This window comes from Chiloscyllium punctatum, chromosome 20 (genome assembly GCF_047496795.1).
Source record: "Chiloscyllium punctatum isolate Juve2018m chromosome 20, sChiPun1.3, whole genome shotgun sequence".
Taxonomy (NCBI): domain Eukaryota; kingdom Metazoa; phylum Chordata; class Chondrichthyes; order Orectolobiformes; family Hemiscylliidae; genus Chiloscyllium; species Chiloscyllium punctatum.
The window spans coordinates 24,984,158-25,010,329 of record NC_092758.1 but is presented as its reverse complement, the minus strand read 5'-3'; the positions used below and the strand labels follow the sequence as shown (position 1 = coordinate 25,010,329).

The window sequence follows — 26,172 nt, the reverse complement described above, 5'->3', positions numbered from 1 at the left end:
TTTGTCTTGTCATTGCATAACACCAGATCCAAATTCACCCAATCCCTAATTGGCTCAACTTATTGTTCCACAAAACCAACTCATAAACAGAAATTCACCCCTCATAGTATTAATGCTGACTTGGTTAGCCCAATCTACATGCAAAGTCATTCACTGTTACTTCATTAAGTCCCCAATTTCCTAATTTCTTAAATGTTCAACACTACTACCATAGTAAAGCATTCTCTAAACAATTTCCATCAGTATATGTTTCCCTTGCTGCTTCCCAGTTCTACCAAAAATGATTCTACATCCTGATTCTCACTCTTAGTAGTGTATCCCTGATGTCATCCCTTATTAGGCATTCTCCTTCTTGTATATTCGTTTTAAATCTAGAATATGCTTGCATGTTCAATTTCCAACTTCAGTCACCCTGCAACCATGTCTATGTGATGGCAATTAAATCATATCGATTTATCTTAACTTGTACATTTGAGTCATTGACCTTTTCGCAAGTGTTATATGCATTGTCTTCAGTTCAGCCTTTTCAATATTACTCTCTATTTTGATTCTATTGGATGCTTGCCAAGCCTAGTTTGTCTTCTATTTTTTTGATTACTATTCTTCTACTTCCTTTTACTAGTTTTGAAACTGAGCTCCTCCATCTTATGGTGCCACCCTCCTGCAAAACCAACTTAAACCTTCCCCAAAGGGACAGTCATGTAACAGTTTTAGGACTAGCAACTGACAGGGCCCAAATAAATAATTTGGAACATGAGTTCAAATGTTACCAAATGGGAATTTAATAACAGCTGATGGAATTTGTATTCCACCAACTAATGAAATTCTTTAGAGATGATGAAGCTAGCATACATTTTCATAGAAACACACCTGATTCACAAGTGCCCTCTAAGGAATGAAATCTGGCTTTCTTACACAGTCAGAAGTCACACGGCACCAGGTTATAATGCAACAGACTGAAGTGAAATCACAAGCGTTTGGAGTGCTGCTCTTTCGTCAGCGGCATTCCAAAAGCTGGTGATTTCAAATAAAACTGTTGGACTTTGACCTGGAGACTTCTAATTTTGTCCACCGCGGTCCAACACTATCACCTCCACAACATGGCTCCCTTACACAGTGTAGCTTACATGTGACTTCAGGACCACAGCAATTTGGTTAACTCTAAACTGTCCTCTGAAATGATTACATAAACCACTCAAGTGTACCCCATAACATAAAAGAAAGAAAAAAAAATAGAATCCTCCTTACTAACATGGAAATGCTTCTGCCAAAATTATGATAGCTGTCCTGCAGACCAGGGAAGTAACAGTGAGATACAGACGATCCCAGCAATTCGGACCTTTCAGTCAACGTTCAAAAGCTCTACATCGCCATCCCTGCTCAGGGCACATTCCACTGATATAACAGTTCTATCAGAGGTGCGGTAGAGTTGAAAGATAGTTTTTCCAAGTGTCCAGATCCCATGAAGTATCTGACATCAGGTCTAACACGGGTAATAATACCTGGGCTGTTAGTCGTCATCCATTGTCCTCTCTGAGGTCGTACACCATTTGAAAGAAATAATGAGAGTAGAAAGGATACAGAATGTTTAATTGGTAGGGTAGGAATTTTAATGTCTTACACTCACAGTGGCTCAGTGATATGACTGTTGGCTGAGAATTGAAAGAGTTACCTGTCATATTGGACTTGAAGCAAGGGGAAAGTGCCTGCATGAAATCATCCTCACAATTTACTGACTATGAACAAATCTGCCCATTATTAATGGAGTCACAGTCATAGAGATATACAGCAGAGAAACAGACCTTTAGGTCCAAATCATCCGTACCAACCAGATAGCCTAAAAAAAATCTAGTCCCATTTGCCAGCACTTGGCCCTATCCCTTCTAAACCCTTCCTATTCATATGCCCATCCAGATGCCCTTTAAATGTCATCGTACCAGCCTTCACCACTTCCTTTACCAGGACATTCATCAGACTGATAAAAAATGTAATCAATGTTCACAGAGTCATAGAGATGTACAGCATGGAAACAGACCCTTCAGTCCAACTCGTCCATGCTGACCAGATACCCTGAATTAATCTAGTCCCATTTACCAGCACCCAGCCCATATCCCTCTAAACACTTCCTATTCATATATCCATACAGATGCCTTTTAAATGTTGTAATTGTACCAGCCTCCACCACATTCTCTGGCAGCTCATTCCATACACTCACCACCCTCTGTGTGAAAAGATTGCCTCTTACATTACTGTTAAATGCTTCCCCTCTCACCTTAAGCCCCTAGTTTTCCCAACCATGGGGAAGAGACCTTGTCTATTCATCCTATCCATGACCCACATGATTGTATAAACCTGTATAAATCGCCCCTCAGCCTCTGACACTCCAGGGAAAATATTCACAGTCTATTGAGCCTCTCTCTATAGCTCCAATCCGCCAATCCTGGCAATATCCTTGTAAATCTTTTCTGAACCCTCTCAAGTTTCACAACATCCTTCCAATTGAATTGCACGCAATATTCCAAAAGTGGCCTAACCAATGTCCTGTACAACCGCAACATGACCTCCCAACTCCTATACTCAATACACTGACCAAAAAAGGAAAGCATATCAAACGCACTCTTCTCTATCCTATCAACCTGCAACTCTACTTTCAAGGAGCTATGCAAGGTCTCTTTGTTTGGCAACACTTCCTAGGACCTTACCATTAAGTGTATAAGTCATAGAGATGTACAGCATGAAAACAGACCCTTCGGTCCAACCCGTCCACGCCAACCAGATATCCCAACCCGATCTACTCCCACCTGCCAGCACCTGGCCCATGTCCCTCCAAACCCTTCTTATTCATGTACCTATCCAAATGCCTTTTAAATGTTGCAATTGTACCAGCCTCCACCACTTCCTCTGGCAGCTCATTCCATACACGTACCACCCTCTGCATGAAAAAATTGTCCCTTAGGTCCCTTTAATATCTTTCCCCTCTCATCCTAAACCTATGTCCTCTAGTTCTGGATTTCCCCAGCCCAGGGAAAAGACTTTGTCTATTTATCCTATCCATGCCCCTCATAATTTTGTAAATTTCCATAAGGTCACCCCTCAGCCTCTGACGTTCCAGGGAAAACAGCCCCACCCTGTTCAACCTCTCCCCGTAGCTCAGATCCTCCAACCCTGGCAATATCCTTGTAAATCTTTTCTGAACCCTTTCAAGTTTCACAACATCTTTCCGATAGGAAGGAGTCTAGAATTACACGTAATATTCCAACAGTGGCCTAACCAATGTCCTGTACAGCCGCAACATGACCTCCCAACTCCTGAACTCAATACTCTGACCAATAAAGGAAAGTATACCAAACACCCTCTTCACTACCCTATCTACCTGCGGCTCCACTTTCAAGGAGCTATGAACCTCCAAGGTCTCTTTGTTCAGCAACACTCCCAGGACCTTGCCATTAGGCGTGCAAACCCTGCCCCGGTTTGCTTTCCCAAAATGCAGTGTTTATCTAAATTAAACTCCATCTGCCATTCCTTAGCACATTGGCCCATCTGATCAAGATCCCATTGTAATTTGAGGTAACCTTCTTTGCTGTCGATTATACCTCCCATTTTGGTGTCATCTGCAAACTTACTAACGATAGCCCCTATGTTCACATCCAAATGATGAAAAATAGTGGACTCAGCATCAATCCGTGTGGCATACCACTGGTCACAGGCTTCCAGTCTGAAAAGCAACCCTCCCCCACCACCCTCTGTCTTCTACCTTCGAGTCAGTTCTGTATCTAAATGGCTAGTTCTCCCTGTATTCCATGAGATCTAACCTTGATAACCAGTCTCCCATGAGGAACCTTGTCAAATGCCTTACTGAAGTTCATGTAGATCACGTCTATTACCCCATATAGATCACCATCTATTTATAGAGTCTTAGAGATGTACAGCATGGAAACAGACCTTTGGGTCCAACCCGTCCATGCAGACCAGATATCACAACCCAATCTTGTCCCACCTGCCAGCACCCAGCTCATATCGCTCCAAAGCTTTCCTATTCATATACCCATCCAAATGTCTTTTTCCTCACTTTGTATATCTTCCATGTCCTTCTCCATAGTAAATACTGATGCAAAATACTCATTTAGTATCTCCCCCATCTCCTGTGGTTCCACATATAGGCTGCCTTGCTTTGAGGGGGCCTATTCTCTCCCCAATTACCCTTTTGTCCTTAAGGTATTCATAAAGCCCTTTGGATTCTCCTTAACTCCATTTACCAAAGCTATCTCATGTCCCCTTTTTGCCCTCCTGATTTCTTTCTTAAGTATACTCCTATTGCCTTTATACTCTAAAGGATTCACTCAATCTATCCTGTCTATATCTGTCATATCCTCCCTTTTTTTCTTAACCAAAACCTCAATTTCTCTAGTCATCCAGCATTCCCTATACCTACCAGCTTTTCCTTTCATCTTAATAGGAATATACTGTCTCTGGACTCTCATCTCATTTTTGAAGACTTCCCAATTTCCAGTCATCACTTTACCTGCAAACATCTGCTCCCAATCAGTTTTTGAAAGTTCTTGCCTAATGCTATCAAAATGAACTTTCCTCCAGTTTAGAACTTTGACTTTTAGATCCAGTCTATCCTTTTCCATCACTATTTTGAAACTCATAGAATTATGGTTGCTGGCCCCATTGACACCTCAGTCACCTGCCCTGCCTTATTTCCCAAGAATAGGTCAGGTTTTGCACCTTCTCTAGTAGGTATATCCACGTACGGATGGTTGAAGGCACTGGGTCCGCACAACATGCCACCAGTCGTACTGAAGACTTGAGTTTCAGAACAAACCACAGCCCAGCTAAGCTTTTCCAGTGCAGCTGCAACACTGCCATCCATCCTGCAATGTGGAAAATTGCAGTTATGTCCTGTCTAAAGAAATGACAGATCAAATCCAGCTAATTATTGCCCTATCCATCAACTTCCAATCAAGAAAATGATAGAAGGCATCATGAAAACAAAGTGCTGGAGAGATTCAGCATGTCTGGCAGCATGTGTGGAGAGTGAAACGAAGTCCAAAAGAAATAGTCATATTGGATTGAAAACATTAACTTTGCTCTTCTCTCTACAGATGTTGCCTGATCTCCTGAATTTCTCCAGCACTTTTTGTTTTCCTTCAGATCTCCAGCATCCACAATATTATGCTTTTATTCAATAGGAGGTGTTGCCGACCTTCCTATGGTGCAATACTTACATAGCAATTATGTGTGCACTAATGCTCACTTCAGGTTCTACCAGGACCACTCAGCTCCAGATCTCATCACAACATTGGTACAAACATGGACAAAGGAGCTGAACTTAAGTGAAGTATGAATTGAATGACTGCCTTTGACATCAAGCATTAATGGACCAAGTAGAACAAAGACGAGTACAGCACAGGAACAGGCCCTTTGGCACACTAAGACTGTATGGATGCATGATTCCTTTCTAAACTCAAATGCCTTTTCCTGTATGCAGTCTGTATCCCTCCTTGCCCTGCCTATTGATATATCTGTCAAGATGCCTCTTAAATGTTTCTATTGTTCTGCCTCCACCATTTCCTCCAGCAGCGCACTTCAGGTACTTACAACCTTTGTGTAAAAAAACTTGCCTCTTACATCTCCTTTAAAGGTAACCCTTTTACCTAGTAATTGACATTTCTAACCTGGGAAAAAGATTCTGACTACCCATAATGCTTCTGATAATTTTGTAAACTTCTTTTAAGTTTCCCCTCAATTTTTGATATTGAAGTGAAAACAAATCAAATTTGTCCAATCTCTCTTCATAGCTAATACTCTGCAAATCAGACAACATCCTGATATAACATTTCTGTGCCCTCTCCAAAACCTCCACTCTTTCAGTGCTGTAGCAACCAGAACTGTTCACAATATTCCAAGTGTGGCTTTACTAAAAATTCTATATAACTATAACATGATTTGCCAATTTTTAATACTCTATGCCCCGACCAATGAAGGCAAACATGTTATATGCCTTCTTGACCAACTTATTCACTTGCGTTGCCACATTTAGGGAACTATGGACTTGTATGCGTAGATCTCTCTGTATTTTGATGCTACTAAGGATTCTGCCATTTACTTCACCCCTGCATTAGATCTTTCAAAATGCATCACCTCACATTTGTCTGGATTAAACACAATATGCCATTTCTCCGCCCAAGTCTCTAGCCCGTTTCCCACTATCTTCTGGCTATCCTCCTCACTATCCGCAGCTCCCAATCTTTGTATCATTTACAAACTTATTAATCAGGTCACCTGGGTCTTCCTCCAAATCACTCATACATTACAAACAACAGGAGTCCCAGCATTGATCTCTGAGGAACACCATTGGTCATAAATCTCCAGTCAGAAGTTTGGGGTCAGAAGAAGTCCTAACAAAACTGAAATCAATAAGAATCAGCAGGAACACTCACTAATGGTTGGAATCATACCCAAGAAGATAGTTGTGGTTGCTGGAGTGCAATCACCTCAGCCCTAGGACATCACTGTAATACATGTTCTCTTGGTAATTTCCTGGTCCAAACCATCTTCAGCCACTTCATCAATAACCTTCCCTTCGTCATAAGATCAGAAATGTAAATATTCAATTGATGACTACACAGGGTGCAGTATCAATTGTGACTCTTCAGCTACTGAAGAAATAGTTGCCCATATGCAAAAAACCATAAGCATTTAAGCTTAGGCAAATAAGTCACATTAACCTGAGTGCCAAGGAAATGAATATCTCTAAAAATACAGAACTTAATTATCTCCCAGTGATACTCAATGGCATCACCATTGCTAAATCTCCAACCATCAATACTTTTTACCATTGATCACCAGCAGCCAAGAAGTTAACTGGACCAGCCATGTAACTACCACAGCTAGACAATCAGGTCAGAAGTTGGGAACTCAGCGCACTCACAACTCACTTTTTGATTTTCTAAAGTCCATTTACAGGACATAAGTCAACTATGTGATGGAATATACTCTTACATGCCTGGGTGTTTTAAACAGCACTCAAGGAAGAAGCCAACAAAATCCAGGACAAAACAGCATGCTTGATCAGCACCCAAATCACCAAACAAAACATTCACTAAGTTTGCTGCTGCCACATAGTGGCAACAGTGTGTGTTTTTTGTGTAAAATGCACCAGGCTCAGATCAAAGGTTATTGACTGCAAAAAATGCAATTGACTACACATGGGAGATCAGAATGCCTGCACTCTAGCATAAGTGTTAGTGCTGTATGTGTTTCCATTTAGGCAGCTCAATCGACTACAATTGTTCAGAAGACCCTTTAATTAGTATAAAGAATGATTTTGTACATCTGCAGATACAGTTTCACCCAATTATAGGTCAACAGCTAAGCACTACCAGTGGGCTTTATCGCTATTACAGGAGTTCTGGGAAGAAGAACAACCATGAATGAACAAATTCAAGATAAATACAAGGATCCCACAGAGGCCAAGATGGCAGGCCAATGTGAGGGTGTTGTGGGTCATGTTGGACACAGCAGGAAGTGATGGGAGTTGTGGGAATAAGAAAGTGATGGTAGTCAGGGGAAGATGAAACTGTTTTTGTTTGGGGAGCACATCTGACTATTAGAAGGAGCCTAAGATGGAGGGACCTTTCCACATTCAGTGGCCAATTGGCCATAGGGCTTTTGGGAATGCACAATGGATAAAGATCTCTCTTACCACCCATTAAATTGGAATGGAAACAGAGTGAAGCCCTTGGGTGAGAAATAATTGTCCACTTATTGTCTCCCCCACCATACATAAAACTGAAGGCAAAAGTGAGGACTGCAGAAGCTGGAAACCAGAATCTAGATTAGAGTGGTGCTGGAAAAACACAGCAGGTCAGGCAGTATCCGAGGAGCAGGAAAATTGACGTTGATGAAGGGCTTTTGCCCAAAATGTCAACTTTCCTGCTCCTCGGATGCTGCCTGACCTGTTGTGCTTTTTTCGCACCACTCTAATCGAGATCCATAAAACTGCAGTGCAGTGCAGTGCAAGCCACTGGATAGTACCAATGACACCGAGACCTAATTTACAGGTCAACCCCTCTGCTTTTCTACCTGTGATTGGTCCATTAAACTGTGCCTACTAACTCTACCTTTCTCAGCACAGGTTGCTTAACATGAACATGCCCAGTATTTCAGTTATTTTAATGTACAAATACATGATACTGAAATGAAAAATGAAATTCCTTAACTACAGTGAATCTATTTTGAAGTTAAACTGGTGAGCATATTGAAGATGTTTAAAATTGGCAATGGCTTTCTTCCCTCTATGCTCTTCTTTATCACCCTCACCATTTTCATTCGCAAACTGCGTCGCTCCATCGCATTCCGAACAAAGGGCTGCCTTTTGGATAATGTTGAGCTGTCACTATCACTTCGATTTAACTGAAAAAGAAAATAATTGTTATTTGATTATTAGCAACATTCAACAAATAAATCTTCATAGACTCCATACCACCAAAATAGGGCAGGCAAAGGACAGTCAAACTCATTCTTGATCTACATATAGAATTCCACAGGACTAAACATTTTAGTATATTTCTTTCATGGTCAGCACTTAAAATATAGAAATTTGACAGATGACCTTTCTGCAGTAGGAGCAACAATGTCTCACTCTATGGAAGCCCCTTTCCAAACTCTACCCTATGCTCTCTCTAGTTACTTTTGCACAAACAAAATAGCAATCTAAATTTTAAGAATTGCAATTTACCAACAGTTTAAAACAAAGAGGTAAAAACAATGACTGGAGATGCTGGAAAACAGATTCTGGATTAGTGGTGCTGGAAGAGCACAGCAGTTCAGGCAGCATCCAAGGAGCTTCGAAATCGACGTTTCGGGCAAAAGCCCTTCATCAGGAATAAAGACAGTGAGCCTGAAGTGTGGAGAGATAAGCTAGAGGAGGGTGGGGGTGGGGAGAAAGTAGCATAGAGTACAATGGGTGAGTGGGGGAGGGGATGAAGGTGATAGGTCAGGGAGGAGAGGGTGGAGTGGATAGGTGGAAAAGGAGACAGGCAGGTAGGACAAGCCCGGACAAGTCATAGGGACAGTGCTGAGCTGGAAGTTTGGAACTAGGGTGAGGTGGGGGAAGGGGAAATGAGGAAACTGTTGAAGTCCACATTGATGCCCTGGGGTTGAAGTGTTCTGAGGCGGAAGATGAGGCATTCTTCCTCCAGGCATCTGGTGGTGAGGGAGCGGCGATGAAGGAGGCCCAGGACCTCCATGTCCTCGGCAGAGTGGGAGGGGGAATTGAAATGTTGGGCTACGGGGCGGTGTGGTTGATTGATGCGGGTGTCCCGGAAATCTTCCCTAAAGCGCTCTGCTAGGAGGCGCCCAGTCTCCCCAATGTAAAGGAGACCGCATTGGGAGCAATGGATACAATAAATAATATTAGTGGATGTGCAAGTAAAACTTTGATGGATGTGGAAGGCTCCTTTAGGGCCTTGGATAGAGGTGAGGGAGGAGGTGTGGGCGCAGGTTTTACAGTTCCTGCGGTGGCAGGGGAAAGTGCCAGAATGGGAGGGTGGGTTGTAGGGGGGCGTGGACCTGACCAGGTAGTCACGGAGGGAACGGTCTTTGCGGAAGGTGGAAAGGGGTGGGGAGGGAAATATATTCCTGGGAGTCTGTTTGGAGGTGGCTGGAATGTTGGCGGATGATTTGGTTTATGCGAAGGTTGGTAGGGTGGAAGGTGAGCACCAGGGGCGTTCTCTCCTTGTTACGGTTGGAGGGGTGGAGTCTGAGGGCGGAGGTGTGGGATGTGGACGAGATGCGTTGGAGGGCATCTTTAACCACGTGGGAAGGGAAATTGCGGTCTCTAAAGAAGGAGGCCATCTGGTGTGTTCTGTAGTGGAACTGGTCCTCCTGGGAGCAGATACGGCGGAGGCAGAGGAATTGGGAATATGGGATGGCATTTTTGCAAGAGGTAGGGTGGGAAGAAGTGTAATCCAGGTAGCTGTGGGAGTCGGTGGGTTTGTAAAAAATGTCAGTGTCAAGTCGGTCGTCATTAATGGAGATGGAGAGGTTCAGAAAGGGGAGGGAGGTGTCAGAAATGGTCCAGGTAAATTTAAGGTCAGGGTGGAATGTGTTGGTGAAGTTGATGAATTGCTCAACCTCCTTGCGGGAGCACGAGGTGGCGCCAATGCAGTCATCAATGTAGCGGAGGAAGAGGTAGGGAGTGGTGCCGGTGTAATTATGGAAGATCAACTGCTCTACGTAGCCAACAAAGAGACAGGCATAGCTGGGGCCCATACGTGTGCCCATGGCTACCCCTTTGGTCTGGAGGAAGTGGGAGGATTCAAAGGAGAAATTGTTAAGGGTGAGGATCAGTTCGGCCAAACGATCTGGGGACGTCTGGAGGAGAGGAAAAAACAGAGGGCTTGGAGGCCCTGGTCATGGCGGATGGAGGTGTAGAGGGATTGGATATCCATGGTGAAGATGAGGCGTTGGGGGCTGGGGAAACGGAAGTCTTGGAGGAGGTGGAGGGCGTGGGTGGTGTCTCGAACGTATGTGGGGAGCTCCTGGACTAGGGGGGATAGGACAGTGTAGAGGTAGGTAGAGATGAGTTCAGTGGGGCAGGAGCATGCTGAGACAATGGGTCGGCCAGGGTGGTCTGGCTTGTGGATCTTGGGAAGGAGGTAGAACCAGGCAGTGCGGGGTTCCTGGACTATGAGGTTGGAAGCTGTGGGTGAATCCAAATCACAAATTCATTTATTAGCATACCTTTTCAAAGATCAGTGCTATTGGAGTAAGCACAGAAACGTTGGTTACATGTGAAAGTGCATGGGCCAATTGCCTCCAAATCTCAGAGCAATCATTATTTTATGGCTCCCAACCATCCAATGAGTGCTCATTGGGAGGATAACTAGGCCTAACACTCGTTCAGTGCTTGCAAAAACCACAAAAATAAATTAGAAAACTTAATTCATGAAGACGCTCATCAGGGTTGATGCTACTAAGATTTACCTCTCAACAGGCATGTTGTCTGTACAAAGGGTTAGATTTCAGAGTAGGTCAGGAACCTGTGCACATGTTATTCTAGGAAGGTACAAACACCAAAACAGCAATTCTGACAAATTACAATTTTAATAGCTGATGTTATTTCTATAAACCTAAACCAATTACAGTGAAATAAAAAAATTAAGAAACAAAAATGTTGGAAATACTTAGCAGGTCTTGCGGCACCAGTAGAGAGAAAAAAAATCTCAACATTTCAGTGAAACAAGTTAAAAATATCATAGGTTTCTTTTATCTGCAAAATCTGAAAGAGTAGGAAGAAAAACAAATGGAAGGGTCAATGTTAGAGTGTTGGGGCAGGAGATTAAATAATGTTTCATGCTGCGTGGCTGAAAGGAAAAGTAATGGATCAAGGAAAAGATGCATCTAGAAGATTGTGAATGAACGATCCTGAATATCTAAGGTAAAAACAATGTAAAAACAATGACTGCAGATGCTGGAAACCAAATACTGGATTAGTGGTGCTGGAAGAGCACAGCAGTTCAGGCAGCATCCAACGAGCAGCGAAATCGACGTTTCGGGCAAAAGCCCTTCCTTTTGCCCGAAACGTCGATTTCGCTGCTCATTGGATGCTGCCTGAACTGCTGTGCTCTTCCAGCACCACTAATCCAGATCCTGAATAGCTACCAACTAAAAGCAAATAAAAAAGGGAGAGAGAAAAAATAACTATCAAAGGACAATAAAAGAAAATGGATGCAGAGGTTGTGATTTCAGCTTTTTAAATTCATGTTGAATCTAGAACACTCAAGTGTCCAGACAAAGTTTGCCCACAGTCTTCCAATCTCCCTTCCAATGTATTTCCAACAGTGCTGGAGTTACAAATATTGCACTCTTTTTCAAAACCAGGTGCAAGGATAAACCCAGCAATCAGTTGCCAGTTCCATGTGGTGAGATAGATTCTAGAAATGATAATCCAGGCACAATTAACAGTCACCTAGACAAATATGGATTAATTAATGTAGACAGCACAGATTTCTTAATGGCAAATAACGTTTAACTACTTTGAGGTTTTCATTGTAGTGACAGAGAAAGTGAATGAGAATTACGAAATTGATGTAGTGGGAAAAAAAGGGCATTTGATAAATTGCCACATAAAATGCTTGTCAGCAAAGTTGAAACCCATGGAATAAAAAACAGGCAGCATAGATACAAGCTTGGTTAAATGACAAGAACCTTATAGAGATTTATAAAATCATGAGGGGCATGGATAGGATAATTACAGAAAGTCTTTTCCCTGGAGTGGGGTAATCCAGACCTAGAGGGCATAGGTTTGGGGTGAGAGGGGAAAGATGTAAAAGAGACTCAAGGAGCAACGTTTTCTTGCAGAGGGTGGTACGTGTATGGAATGAGCTGCCAGAGGAAGTGGTGGAGGTTAGTACAATTGCAACAGTTAAAAGGAATCTGGATGGGTATATGAACGGGAAGGGTTTTGAGGGAGATCAGCCGGGCAAGTAGGACTAGATTAGTTTGGGATATGTGGACGGCATGGACAAGTTTGACCAAAGTGTCTGTTTCTGTGCTGTACATCTCTATGTCTTTAAGAACAGAATTTAGTGACAAAAATATTGTTTTTTTGGGCAGTATGATTGTATACAGTTGCCCACAGTTGATATTATGACTGCTGCTTTCCTTGGTAGGTATTAATAACCCTAGACTTCGATATGCAGGGCAAAATACCATAATCTGAAGACAACACAAAACACAGAAGTATGATGGACTGTAGTGAGAATAGTGATCAACTTTGAGAGAACACAGACTAGTGGTCTGGACAAGTAGCAGATTAAATATAATGCAATAATTTTGGCGAGCAGAATGAAGAAAGGCAACAGAAGATAAAGAATACATTTCTAAAAGAGATGTAAAAGTAGTGCACAAATTCCTGAAAGTAAATAGAGCAAATTCAAGGAAATTATGGTGAACCTTTATAAAATATTATTTCTAAAACAAGAACCAACGTGAAAACACTGGAGAATGTGTAGACAAAATTAACATGAATGGTTTCAGGAATTAAGACATTTCATTGCATGAATGGCCTGGAAAGGCTGGGATCTCTCTTTTTAGAGAAAGCTGAAAGGAAAAATTCTATGCAATTGGCCTGATGCGAGTGAGATTAGGAAATGGCAATAACACAGTATTAGCTCACTGGAAAAGAAAGAGTGGTGAGTGAGATGATCAAAGTAGGACTGGAAAGTATATTCCATGTATCTGATGCAAACAATTCTCAATGGAAAGATCTAGAAAGAGGAAAAAGGCTAGCTTGAGGGGTCCATGAGAATACAAGAGATAGGTAAAAGGGTTTGCCATGTGAAATGGAGAATACTCTAGAGAAAAACAAGTGGATGCAGTAACAAAAATTCAACATAAAATGTGCTCAGCAATGAAATTCATTTAAGTGCGAAATGGAGCTGATTTGCTAGATGTTCACGGTCAGACAGAAGAAAATATTATGAATATACTGTGATGTAAACTGTGAGATTTTGAATATATTAATATCAATTATTATAAATTGGGTTTCGGTCTGAAATTAATAATTAGCATGCAAGTTATTCTGTAGCCATGATGATTTAATTCACATCAGTTTTTGATGCCTGACTTCAGAGCAAACAGGTTTGTGAGCAGCACTAATGAACATGAAGAAAGAGTTGGATAGAGCTCTTAAGGATAATGGAATCAAGGGTTATGAGGATAAGGCAGGAACAAGATACTGATTGAGGATGATCAGCCATGATCATAATGAATGGTGGTGCTGGCTCGAAGGGCAGAATGGCCTACTCCTGCACCTATTGTCTATTGTCATGTGTTGATGTTAGATTTTTCTGTGACCCAGGACGTCAAACAATGGAGCCTCAAGATTTGTTAGAGACTTCTGGAATTTGGTTGTTTTAAGCTTAAGGGAAACATCTATTGCTTAGAGAGGAAGACTGTTGTGTTTCAGTTTTTGCTTTCAGTAGGCAGTCCTGTGAAGTTCTTGAGATAGGATAGCAATATAGAACAGTGCTCCTGAAAAGGAAAGGATATATAGTGAACTAGATTACTTTAGGGTGAAGTGCTTGTGTTAGTTTCAGATCAGAAATATTGGGCTAGAACAAAAAAAAGCTAACTTAAAGCTGAATACAGTTAAGCAGTCTAAAAGTTGAAGTCACAAGTGACTTAAATCTATTAATGTGTGTTAGATACAGGGGCTACGACAGGGGTACTGTATTCAGGTTGTGTTCAGGTATTGTACCAGGGTGCATTTTGGGTATTATACAAATGCTATTTGCCACTTTTCAATTTATACTGGAATGTTTTGGAAATATTGGGATTATGTTGTCACTCTGCATTTAAGAACTTCTGAATTGGTACTTTAAGCAGATTGTTTGGTTTATTCTATTTCATATTCATTTCTTTTGTCAATAAACTTCTGATTTATTGTTTCTCTTCCTTACAAATATAGCTTTCCCATCCCCCACTTACAATTGTCACATCCCAACCCCAACCAAATGCCTAACTGTGACCAATCCCTGGACTGGTATTGGAAACTACCCTTGACTTACTGTGCCGGGACCCCCTGACTAATGGGAGTCTCCGCAAACTTCAGTGAGGAGTACTCCCTTCAGATCTTGAGACATTGCTGTTTGCTTTCTGCAAGCAGTTTATCTACCAAATAAACTGTGCATGTTGTACAAATGCGAGATTAACTTAGTATGTTGCCAAACAGTAAAACATACAACCTCTTAACTGAGGGCTGTTGACAGTCAAGGCAAACTGCCTGTTTGTATGACTACATTAATAGGCATAACAAGGATGCTGTGAGCATTCACATAGGCACTCAGTGAGTGAGTATTATGACAGCAAAAGAGAAGTTTGACTTAAATGAGCTGGATGCCTGTCCCTGTCTGCAAAGTATCCTTAAAGTTGCCTTTCAATGCTAGCTGTCAGAGTCCTGTGAAATGTGAATCTCAAATTCCTAAGCATTCTGCAAGTGGTTCAAGAGGTGCATTGAATATCTTGAAGACTTGGAAATTATCAGCTGCCAATATCTGAGACAAGAGGTTTGTGCAGCTGGTGTCCACAGATTGTGCTCTGAGAAGCAATTGCGTTGTGAGAACATAAAAGCTCTTTACAGCCAGCGGCTTGCTGAAGTTGCCAGGTGCCCATTTTTACAGCATCCAATTTACTTGTGGCAGAACCTAGGATAGGAAGCTGCATATTAATAAGGCAGGATGTGTGGCGAATAAGGTTATAATAAGCAATTATGTGACCTAATAGGCAACTTACACTACCCGGCAAGAACCTCGCCTCAGAATCCAGAACTTAGGCTTAAAGATGCAGCAAATTGTTCCCAATGTCGAGTTAGGCCTTTCCAGACTTCTTGTGCGATTCTGCCACATCATAGCCCACATAGAAAAAGGAGTGTTGATTATGAAATAGTAAATGAAATTTTTAAAAGGGTAAAGAATTTGGAATAAATTTGGGAGTTCGTTGAAGAGGTAACAGAAAGAATTAACGGGGGTAATGAGATTGATGTGGCATATATTAGCTTTCAAGAGGCATTCAATAGTGTCAAACAACAGACTGTGGAAAAGTTGCTAATCATGAAATAAAAAGGAGCAGAATCTTTTGTATTCATGTTGCTAAATAATAGAAAACAGAGTGTAATGGTCAAAGGGCATTTTTTAGGCTGGAAGAAGAATTTGTAATGGAGTTCCCCAGGAGTCTGTATTGGGAGCCTACCTTTTCATCAAATACTAATAATCTAGATCTTGGTGTGCAGGGGACAATTTGAAATTTAGCAGATGAGATGAAACTTGGAAGCATTGCACACTGTGGGGAGAAAACTGTAGAATTCTAAATGGCATGTTGATGGAGTGGGCAGATAATGATCAATATAGATAAATGTGACAGGATAGAGTTTGGTAGAAAGAACATGAACAGAAACTATAAAACAATTGGTGCAATTCTTCAGGGGGTGCAGGAGTAGACAGACCTTGATGTCTATGTCTATACATTAATAAAAGAGCAGGTCACAATGAAAAGGCAGTTCATAAAGCACATGGTATCCTGGATTTTATGACAGGGGCAAAATTTATAAGATCAAGTTTATGTGGAGCTTACACAAGATATCTTTAAACCTCAGTTGGAGCACTGTGTACAGAGCTAGGCACTAATAGGAAGCAAATGAACACATTAGGAAAGAGTGCACAGAAGATTTACAAAAATGTTTTTAGGAATGAGAAACTTCAGTTCTGAGATTAAAAAGACTGAGACCGTTCTCCTTGAAGATAAGGAGAAAAGAGGAGATCTAATAGAAGATGGCAAAATCATGACAGGTCTGGATAGAGTAAGCAAGCAGAATTTTTTTTTTCTCTTGAAGGATTCAGAAGAAGTATAGATTTAAAGTAATCAACAGAAGTACAAATGTTTTGAAAAATCTTTCTCATACAAGCAGCATCTGGGTCAGAAATACACGTCCTGAGAAATGTGGTGGATGCTGTAAAATCAGAAATTGCTGGAAAAACTCAGCAAGTCTGGCTGAGAGAAAGCAGACTTAACATTTCAGGGAGGGGTTTAATGGATAGGTGGAGCCCAGAGAGAGAACAACAGTTGGGTTAACAAAGGAATGGATAAAAATCAGCCTGGGTGAAAGCACAATGGGAAAAATCAAAGAAGCATTAGGCAATTATTTGAATAGAAAACATGTTCAAGGTTAGGAGAAAAGGTAGGAGAACATCACTAAGTCACAATGCCGATTTGGAGAGCTGGCGCAGACACATTGAGCCAAATTGCCACCTTCAGTGTCGTAATAATTCTGTTATTCATATCATGGATATACAGGTACACACATTTCAAAGCTTTCACATCAACTTCACGTACTTGAAGCAGCTCAAATATTATTGCTATATATGACACAACCAAATAAAATAAATGCCCTGATAAAGCAAGAACATTATTATAGGCAAGAAGAAAACACTAAGAAGAGAAACTCCAAGGAAACTTGTTGAGGACTCGGTCGTTTGCTTTGTCCGATCCTGTTTGCAACAGAATGTTTTGGGTGTGGATCGATATTAGCAGCCATCTACGTACCCAATGGCATCCTATTGAACACCCCAGGAAGTAAATAAAGTCATCTTTGCTTTAAAAGACTAATAAGGAAGAAACTCACACAAGGACACAAATATCAAATGCAATGTATGGCAAGACTACTTCTGTTGGAAGGATTTCTTGCTGCCAAATTCTAATATTGTTTTTTTTTGCCAACTGTTGACATAAGAAAGCAGGATTCAGAACATAACAGTACAAAAAACAACCTTAATCCCCCTTATTACGGTTGCAAGTACAAGCACAGTTATACATTAGCTGAATAATGCACCTAGCAATGTTCAAGAAAGGAGCATAACACGAGAAGGATCAAGAGAAGGCTACCATAAATGAAAAGTACACTGCATGCAGGGTGAAGAAATGACTGTCAATGATGGATCCTGTGTTTTCTTCAAAGCAGAAGCTCACATTACTGGCACTTTTCAGGACAAAAGGAGCTGAATGTGCTGACCATGTTCACCATAAATACCTGCAGGAACAGGGTCTAAGAGGATAAATGGTGTGTGAGAGAAGATGGAAGGTGAGAACAAAAATAAAAACAAGGGAAGGAATCCATTCAGTGGAAGAACCTGTAAGCTGTAGATTGAACAGAAATGCTTACAATGTTAAGAACAAAATTCAGTCAAATGCTTTCTTACCCTGCATACATAGGGATTCTGTGCACCCGGAGAGAAGGTTTTTGAACGAATAATTGCACTGCCTCTCACGAATGGGCTTTGTTGAGTAGTATGAGTTCTTCTATCCTTTGGACGCACAACAAAAGTAGTTGTCACAGTCTCCTCTGTGTTCGTTTCTTTATCAACCTGCAGAAATAATAAGTTCATAATCCAACTAATTTCTGTAAAGTGATAATATGCAATGTTATTGGCAATTTTTAAAATTATTTTCATGCCCACATATTATAGGGAAAATAAGTCACGTTTAAAGCAATGCAGTTCAACTTCGTGCCAATATGTTGCTTCAAATACATTTTGACCAAGATATTAATTAGGCTCACATTAGCGACTTGAGAGAATACACTCACTCGTCTCATGCCTCTTAATTCATCACATGGGCTTGCTCATATGCTTAGTGATAGCTCTTTAATGGCTGAAAAAACAATTCTTGTGCCGTACTGGATAAATCATTGCTTGATTCAACATCCGGGTTTAAAAGGTAATTTACACCTACTGCACTTCATAATTCAAGCAGAAATACTGAAGATATTTTACATACTCAAAACTATAACTTACACCAATATAACAATATAATAATTAAAACACATAGCAATGTTCAACTACAAGAACACAAGTGGTTTGTATTTTTTTTTGCTTGTGCACTGGAACACTGTAGTAAATACTAATGTGCAACATAGAAGGGATTCAAAAATCAACAGTAGCATTACAGCAACAAAGAACTCAAATTTTTCTTACATTTTCTCATTACTTCTCCCTGCACAAATTCATTCCATTAGCCCCAAAAATTCACTAATTTTATTAACCTAAATCCTGTGACCCATAATAATTCATATATTTTAATAGGTATGACCAATATTTGAAATGCTTTTACCATTACAATATTTGTGCTAGTAGCACTCTCTAAATGGCAGCAATTGTATTTTTAATGATTCATGGAGGGTTAGCCAAATAGACAATTGCTACGAATATTCACCTTCACTGCAACAAGTGTTCCTAGCACTGACTGATTATCAGTTGGCTCATTGGTATTCTCAACATAGTCTTCATTTTCCCAAAGAATTTCTTCATTGTCTTCTTGTTCTTGCTCTCCCTCCTTGCTTTCTTCGTTGTCTTCTTGTTCTTGCTCTCGCTCCTTGCTTACTTCTTTCTCTTTGTAGTCATCTTCCTTCACTGGTGCACTTGGTCTGTAAGCAAGGAACCTCATTTAAAAAAAAATCAGCATAACTTTGTTCTGTTTAGAATCAATTCTTGTATCCTTGGTTCTTCCTTCCAATCACATAGAAAAATAATCTATTTCCTGGTTGGGATATGCATCCACATCCCTTTTTGAATGTGCTCTGGCTGTGCTTGGCAGTGCCATTAGTTACGTCAAATAAAATTCAAAATGGATGTGGCGAATGCAAGGGACAAATATAAATAAATTACAAGCAGTAGGTGGGGTCGCTAGGTCGATTCTAGTTGTTAGTATGGGTAAACAGGGAGTTGGGATGATATTGTTAAGTTGGAGAGTATGTACTTAAGGGTTTAAGGGAGGGGATGGGAATGGGCGAAGAGGGACTGTGGAGGGATGGTGGGGATAGAGAGATGTAGTACAGGATCAGGTCAACAGTTATTTGGGTTAGGCGATTAGTCACATTAAGTACAATACGGTCAATTTTGGGTTGTTACTCAGACAAGTTTATTAGATGAAAACTTGTCTATCACCTGGATAACTCCAAACCTGAAACGTTAGTTCTAATTTCTCTTCACAGATGCCACCAGACCTGCGGAGCTTTTCCAGTAATTTCTGTTTTTGTTTCCAATTTACAGCATCTGCAGTTCTTCTGGTATTTTTTAGTCACATTAGGTGGGTTGATTGGGAGGGATAGCTAGATTGAGTATTCAGGCCCACTTGGTGGACAGGGGTGATCAGGTCACATTGTAGTCAGGTGGTCAGAAGGGGAACAGTAGTCAGGTCTGTTCAAGAGGGCAACTAAGTGGTTGGTTGATGTAGTCGGGAGGTGTGTGTGTGTGTGTGTGTGGGGGGGGGGGGGGGGGGAAGAGAATGGGTTCTGGAAAGGTCACAGTGGGGCAGAAGGAGCAATTTTCATCTAATAAACTTTCCAGAATTGACCATCAACACATTTTCAGGACACGGTACAGAATTTCTCCACAGTACCACAGTACTAATATGCTAAACACTGTCCACTCTTTTTTGATCGAGACAGATTTTAGCTTTGGTCCTTGGTCTGCATCCAGTGTTGGAAATTGGAGCCCATTTAAAACTGTATGCTTTTAAATATTTCAGTGTGTCATGAGACCTCATTTAATGGTGTTACAGTAGTAACTTATCATCTAAAAGTACAAACATAAGTTTTATTAAGTACCACAATTCCCAATTGTAAGCGTTTTCAAAAATAATGATTTGCTCTTAAAAGGAATTAAAATGAACCTTCAATGAAGGTGAGCAAGAGGACAACAGTCAGCTTAGCATCATGAATATTGGCCAAGAGAGCTTGGCCAGGTGATTGACACAGATGGCCAGTCCCTAAAATAAGATGTCAACAAGAATAGGTGAGAGTGACGGTTACAAAAGGGTCAAGGGGGACAAGCTACCACCTTCTTGGATGAAGATTAAGAGTTCCCATACATCAGCCTGAGGCAAGATCAGAGACAATTGCTATCAAAGGCTACCAGAAAAGACTGCAAAATATTTGGAACATGGAAGTGCACTGCCTCTATACCTTCATTTTACAGAACTGCTTGTATCAGTAAAGTATTCTTATCTGTTATGGGTTGTACATTTATTTTATTTACCTAATTAATTAAATGTATCATACCTAAACTGCAGCTTCTCAATAAACTAGCCGAAAATTGCTCCAACAAATTGTCAACTGCCTATATTAGGTAACTCTGGTCATGATTCTCCCAAAATCAAGTTAGTTAGTTGAATTCAAACAATAGGTATTCGAATGTTTAGTGCCCCAGGGTGGGAGTGAGAAACAGTGTCAAGAAAAAGGGAGAGAAACAAAACTGAATCAGGATTCCATTCTTGATCACTTTCGAACAGATCCTACTATAACTGCATATGCAAATACTAAGATATCGTCATGTTTACTGAGATTTATTGAATAATAATTACTTGCTTGAGGCACTGGCAGGTGGCTGGTGCCTATGGAACCAAAAGCCTTTAGAAATGGGAAGAGGAGCAAAGGGGAAACTGCCACGAAAACAAAATGCTTAAAAATACATTTAAAATAAACGAGTCAACAAACATGTACATTGCTTGCAGAATGTTTTAATCCAGGTATTATACCTTTCCTCTTCTGGACTCAACAAATTTCTGTTCTTTCCTAGTCGCCACTCCACTGCCTCCAGCTCTGCAACTGTTTGTTCTAGGAGCGCAGACACAGAATCCTACAAAAAACACAATTATAAGTTGAAAATAATATCAGAACATTTTCTTTCAATGGTGCAACTGTAATTTAAGTTACAGAAACTTAGAAAGGAGAATTTGACTCACTCCATGTGATATTCAGAAATGGTTGGACTCACTGAATACTTTATATGCACTGAGCCCTGACAACACCGTCAATAGTACTGAAGACCTGCGGTCCTGAACTTGCCAATTCCCGAACCAAGCTCTTCCAGCAGTTACAACTGACATTTAGCCAACAATGTGGAAAACCGCTCAGGTGTGTCCTCAACACAAAAAGTAGGTCAAATCCAATCCAGTCAATTACTGCTTCATCAGTCTACTCACAGTCATCAGTAAAGTGATGGAAGGTGTCATCAATAGTGTTGTCAGGCAACATCTGCTCAGCAATAACCTATTTACTGATGCCAATTGAGTTCTGCCAGTGCCACTCACCCTCTCACTTCATTACAGCCTTGTTATAAACATGTACAAAACAGTGGAATTCCAGAGGTGAGGTGAGAGTGACAGCCCTTAATATAGGTACCACATTTGACTGAGAATGGCATCAAAGAGCCCCAACAAAACTGAAGTCAATGGGAATTAGGGGGAAAAGTTCAGCACTTGTTGGGAGTCATACCTGGAACAAAGATAGATAGATAGATGTTTGTGGATATTGGAAGTTCGTCTTCACAGCTCCAGGACATTTCTGTAGGAGTTTGTCAAAGTAGTTTCTGAGATCAATCACCTTTCCCCTTCCATAAGATCAGAAATGAGGATGTTTGCTGATGATTGTACAATATTCATCACCATTTGCAACTCCTCAGATACTGAAGCAGTTCACGTCCAAATGCAGCGAGACCTGGACGGTATTCAGGCTCAGGCTGAAAAATGACAAGTAACATGCCCACCACACAAATGCCAGGCAACGATCAACTCAACTAAACTAACCATCATTCCTTGCCATTCAATAACAAAACAAATGCCATTCAATCCCTCAATAACAAAATCCTGGGGGATATCATTGGCCAGAAATTGAATTGAACTAGCCATATAAAAACAGTAGTTATAACAGGTCAGAGGCTATGACTCCTGCAATGAGCAACTCACTGCCTGACTCCCATAGCCTGTTCATCTTCCACAAGACAGTTCAGCAGTGTGATGGAACATTCCCACTTTGCTCAATAATTGCAGCTCCAACAACATTTAAAAAGCTTGACATCATCCAAGAAAAGCAGGCCACTTGATTGGCATCACATCCACAAACATCTGATTCCTCTACTACTGATGCTCAATGGTAGCATTGTGCACAAATGATAAGATGCACTTCAGAAACTGGTCAAAGCACCCGAGACAGTACTTTCGAAGCGCAAACCATTCTGTTTAGAAGTTCAAGGGCAGCTCGTTCCCATCCAAGCCACTCACCATCCTGACTTTGAATCGCTGTTCTTTCAGTATCATTGGGTCAAAATCCTGGAATTCCGTCCCAAATGGAATTGTGCGCCTACGGACTGCAGCAATTCAAGACGGCAGCTCACTTTCACCTTCTCAAGTCAAGTTGGGACAGGCAGAAAACGCTGGCCCAATCTCAAAGCAAAATCACTGAGTAATCGTCATTATCAGCTGCTCTTTTATTCAGATTGTGACATTTACTCAATGCTGTGTGTTTCTGCCATGTGATTGAACAGACTGAACCCAAACCCACAAGCCTTTCAACATATGAGGTAAAATGTTCCACAAAGTCGTGCGATTCAGAGTGCAAGATTTGCTTCTTTTCTTTCCTCAGCTGATGTTCTGTTCATTATTAAAACACAAGTGTACATCACATTGACAGACAGTTGTCACAAGTTTGAACAAGTTTTGAGGTGTCATGAATGTAATTTCTGTCATGCTTCAGGGAGAGATTCAGAGCGTCTTCAAAGCATTTTCTTTGTCCAGGCATAGCATACTGGCCATTTGAAAGTTAGAAAACAGTCTGAAGCTTTTCAGTCATTCAGGCACAGCATCCAGCCCATCAAATAGGATTCTGAGGACATTTTTCTGAATATTACCAGCAACGAGAGTTGGACAAAAAGACCACTGCAAGTCAACAACAGTTCCCTCCAAGCCACTCATTACTCTAACGTGGAACTATGTTGTCATTCCTTCAGTGTCACTGGGTCAAAATCCTGGAACTCTCTCTGAAGGCAATGTGGTTGCACCTACACCAAATGATTGTATCAGTTCAGGAAAGCACGCATCATCAGTTTCTGAAAAGCAATTCGGGATGGGCAATAAAAGCTGACCAAACCAGCAATATCGACATTCCATAAACAATTAAGCAAAAACTTCTGTTCTGCAGTGAGACCTGGATTGTGTATCATGCAAGTACTAGAGAAATTCCATGAACATCTTCACCACATACTTGGGATTAAATGGGAGGATCAATGAATGAACAACAAGGATCCTTAATGGAATTTCTCTGACTTTTGAATGTACAGTCCAGGTCTCATTGTAAAATCACAGTTTTTAAAACCATTTATGAAATGTGGACATTGCTGGTTGGGCCAGCATTTACTGCCCATCCTTATTGCCCTTAAAAAGGTAGGGGTGAGCTGACTTCTTGAAATGCTGCAGTCCATTTATAGATAGACCCGTAATGCCATTAGAGAATGGATTCTAGGAGTCTGACCTAGTAACCTTGAAGGAATGACGATATAATTGCAAGTAAGGATGGTGAACTTAGAGGGAACTTTTGTTGACTTCCAGTGTCTTTATTCTTTTTGAAACCTTTTTCAAGTCAGTAATAACAGGTGGACACAAAAGTATAAGAAAATCTAAATGCCAGCAAAGAACTAAAACGAAAATATACTAAAGTGTCCAATTTACTTGCCTTCCAAGTGTGAAAGGCCTACCTACCTGCGGTTTATTCAAGGCATTGCTTCCTCCCAGATTTCCTGATGGAGACTCTGTCCAAAGTATGCCCATGGTTGGAATATGGCAAAGCATCCTACCCTATCCTCAATTCCATAGCACAATAAAGTTCCAGCCTGCTTCAAATGGTAGATTTGTTTTCCCATGAAACCGATGTCCATTAGATTTCCCAGCCTCTAACATTCTTCTAGCTCTATAAATGGTGATTGATGTGAATAATAGCCCTAATTTGTATCAAAGGTCAGGAATCCCTTATCAGAAAACCTTGTTTTTACGGTTGTCAGGTAAATAACATGCATAGCTTTGATCAGCACTTTGTGTATTGAGACATCAATGTGTTGAGCTCATAACTAAAGCATGATCAGTTGTAAAGGCCACTTCCGTTATAACTGCATGTATATTTAAGGTTGAGATAGACAGATTATTTATCAGTAAGGGAATCAAAGGTTACAGGCAAAACACAGGAAAGTGGATAGGAGAAACGTTGGATCAGGCTCAAGGGGGCATACAGACTATTTTTCATTGTCTTATTTAGTCACTTATAATAGAAGTGACACAGAAATTCACACAGGATTTCACAATTCAGTTACATAATTGATATGCTCGCCACTCTGATCCATTTAGATCCTTTGGAAATAGACTTCAGTTGACTTCCATTCAGGCCAAGCAAAGTTTTTTTTCAAAGAGCCTGAACTCAGCATGCCTACAAGTCTGTTCAGTTCCACATTTGAAATGGTCTTCACATTCTAGGTTTTCGAACATGCAGATAAGGGATAGCTGACGTATTGCTTGTTCAATTAACTTGTTTAGAAGTTGGCTCAAATCCAATCAAAATGTCTCTATTTATACTGTCTCTTTACCTTACTGTTTTGCCTCTCTCATTCTGATTATCTGCCAGAGTCTAGTAAAACTTCCTTCTGGAAAATGCCTGAAATATTGGAAAATTGAAATGAGTTTTAAAATTTGATGCTGATTTGAAATTTCACAGCATTAGCATACAGCCATGGTTATTCTCCAAATATTTAAGCTAATTGCCTACTTTTTTCTCTGCCGTGGGGAATTTAGTTTCTGATTGAAGAACACCTTCGTTTTGTGCACTATGCTTCATGCTTTGCTCCTGTAGATAGTGAAGATCAAGGAGGTTGTACCAATGTGTTGACCACTCTGCACATCTGTTCAGATTTGCCAGGCTGATCTGAGCACCACCCTGTTTAAAATTTAAATAATTGTCATTCATGCATCATAAGTGCAACACAAAATATATTTAAATACTACTGGACATAAGACACCAAAACTTGTTTATCTTCATTTGTTACTATCTTCATTTGTACAATGCACCAAGGTTATGAATAGAATCTTAAACCATTCAATGTTTAATATCTATTGCTTCATTGAAATTTCTGCCATACCTAATGAAGTTACCTGTTTGAATGCTTGATTCTAAAAAATTTGAACTTTTCAGATTAGAGTACTGGATATAGATATATACAGACCCTTCGGTCCAATCAGTCCATGCAGACCATAATCCCAAATTAAACTAACCTCACCTTATCTGCACACGGACTATATCTCTCCAAAATGTTTTTTCATGTACTTATCCAAATGTCTTTTAAACATTATAACCGTACCTACATCCATCACTTCCTCTACAAGTTCATTCCACACTGTTAAAAAAAAATTGCCCTTCATGTCTTTTTTAAAATCGCTTTCTTCTCACCTTAAAAATATGCCCCCGGTCTTGAAATCCCCTACACTAGGGAAGACACCTGCTATTCACCTTATCCATATCCTTCGTGGTTTTATAAACCTTTGAAAGGTGACCGCGTAACCTATGCTCCAGTGGAAAATGGTCCAAGCCTGCCCAGCATCTCCTTATAACGCAAACCCTCCAGTCTACAATAGCAAAATGTCACAACAAAAAAAAATGCCTGTCTTACTTTTTATTATTGTCATGTGATATCTGTTCACTCCAGTCACAGTATAATGGCTGAAAGAATAACCAGCAGACTGTAGATTTTGTCATAATTACACACAGTCAGCTTACCTTCCCTGAGTGAACAA

General features: G+C 40.6%; 1 protein-coding gene across 2 annotated transcripts in view; it reads right to left on the bottom strand.

Annotated features, from left to right (window-relative positions):
• LOC140491968 (protein KIBRA-like) overlaps positions 1-26,172 on the bottom strand; it is a 154,463-nt gene that overhangs the window by 18,207 nt on the left and 110,084 nt on the right. For both annotated transcript variants that reach the window (XM_072590508.1, XM_072590509.1), the window contains 5 exons: positions 25,151-25,318; positions 21,100-21,200; positions 18,778-18,988; positions 17,766-17,930; positions 8,329-8,421 (listed from right to left, as the gene is read on the bottom strand). In XM_072590508.1, the coding sequence (XP_072446609.1) occupies positions 8,329-8,421; positions 17,766-17,930; positions 18,778-18,988; positions 21,100-21,200; positions 25,151-25,318 (738 nt within the window). The remainder of the gene's footprint in view (positions 1-8,328; positions 8,422-17,765; positions 17,931-18,777; positions 18,989-21,099; positions 21,201-25,150; positions 25,319-26,172) is intronic.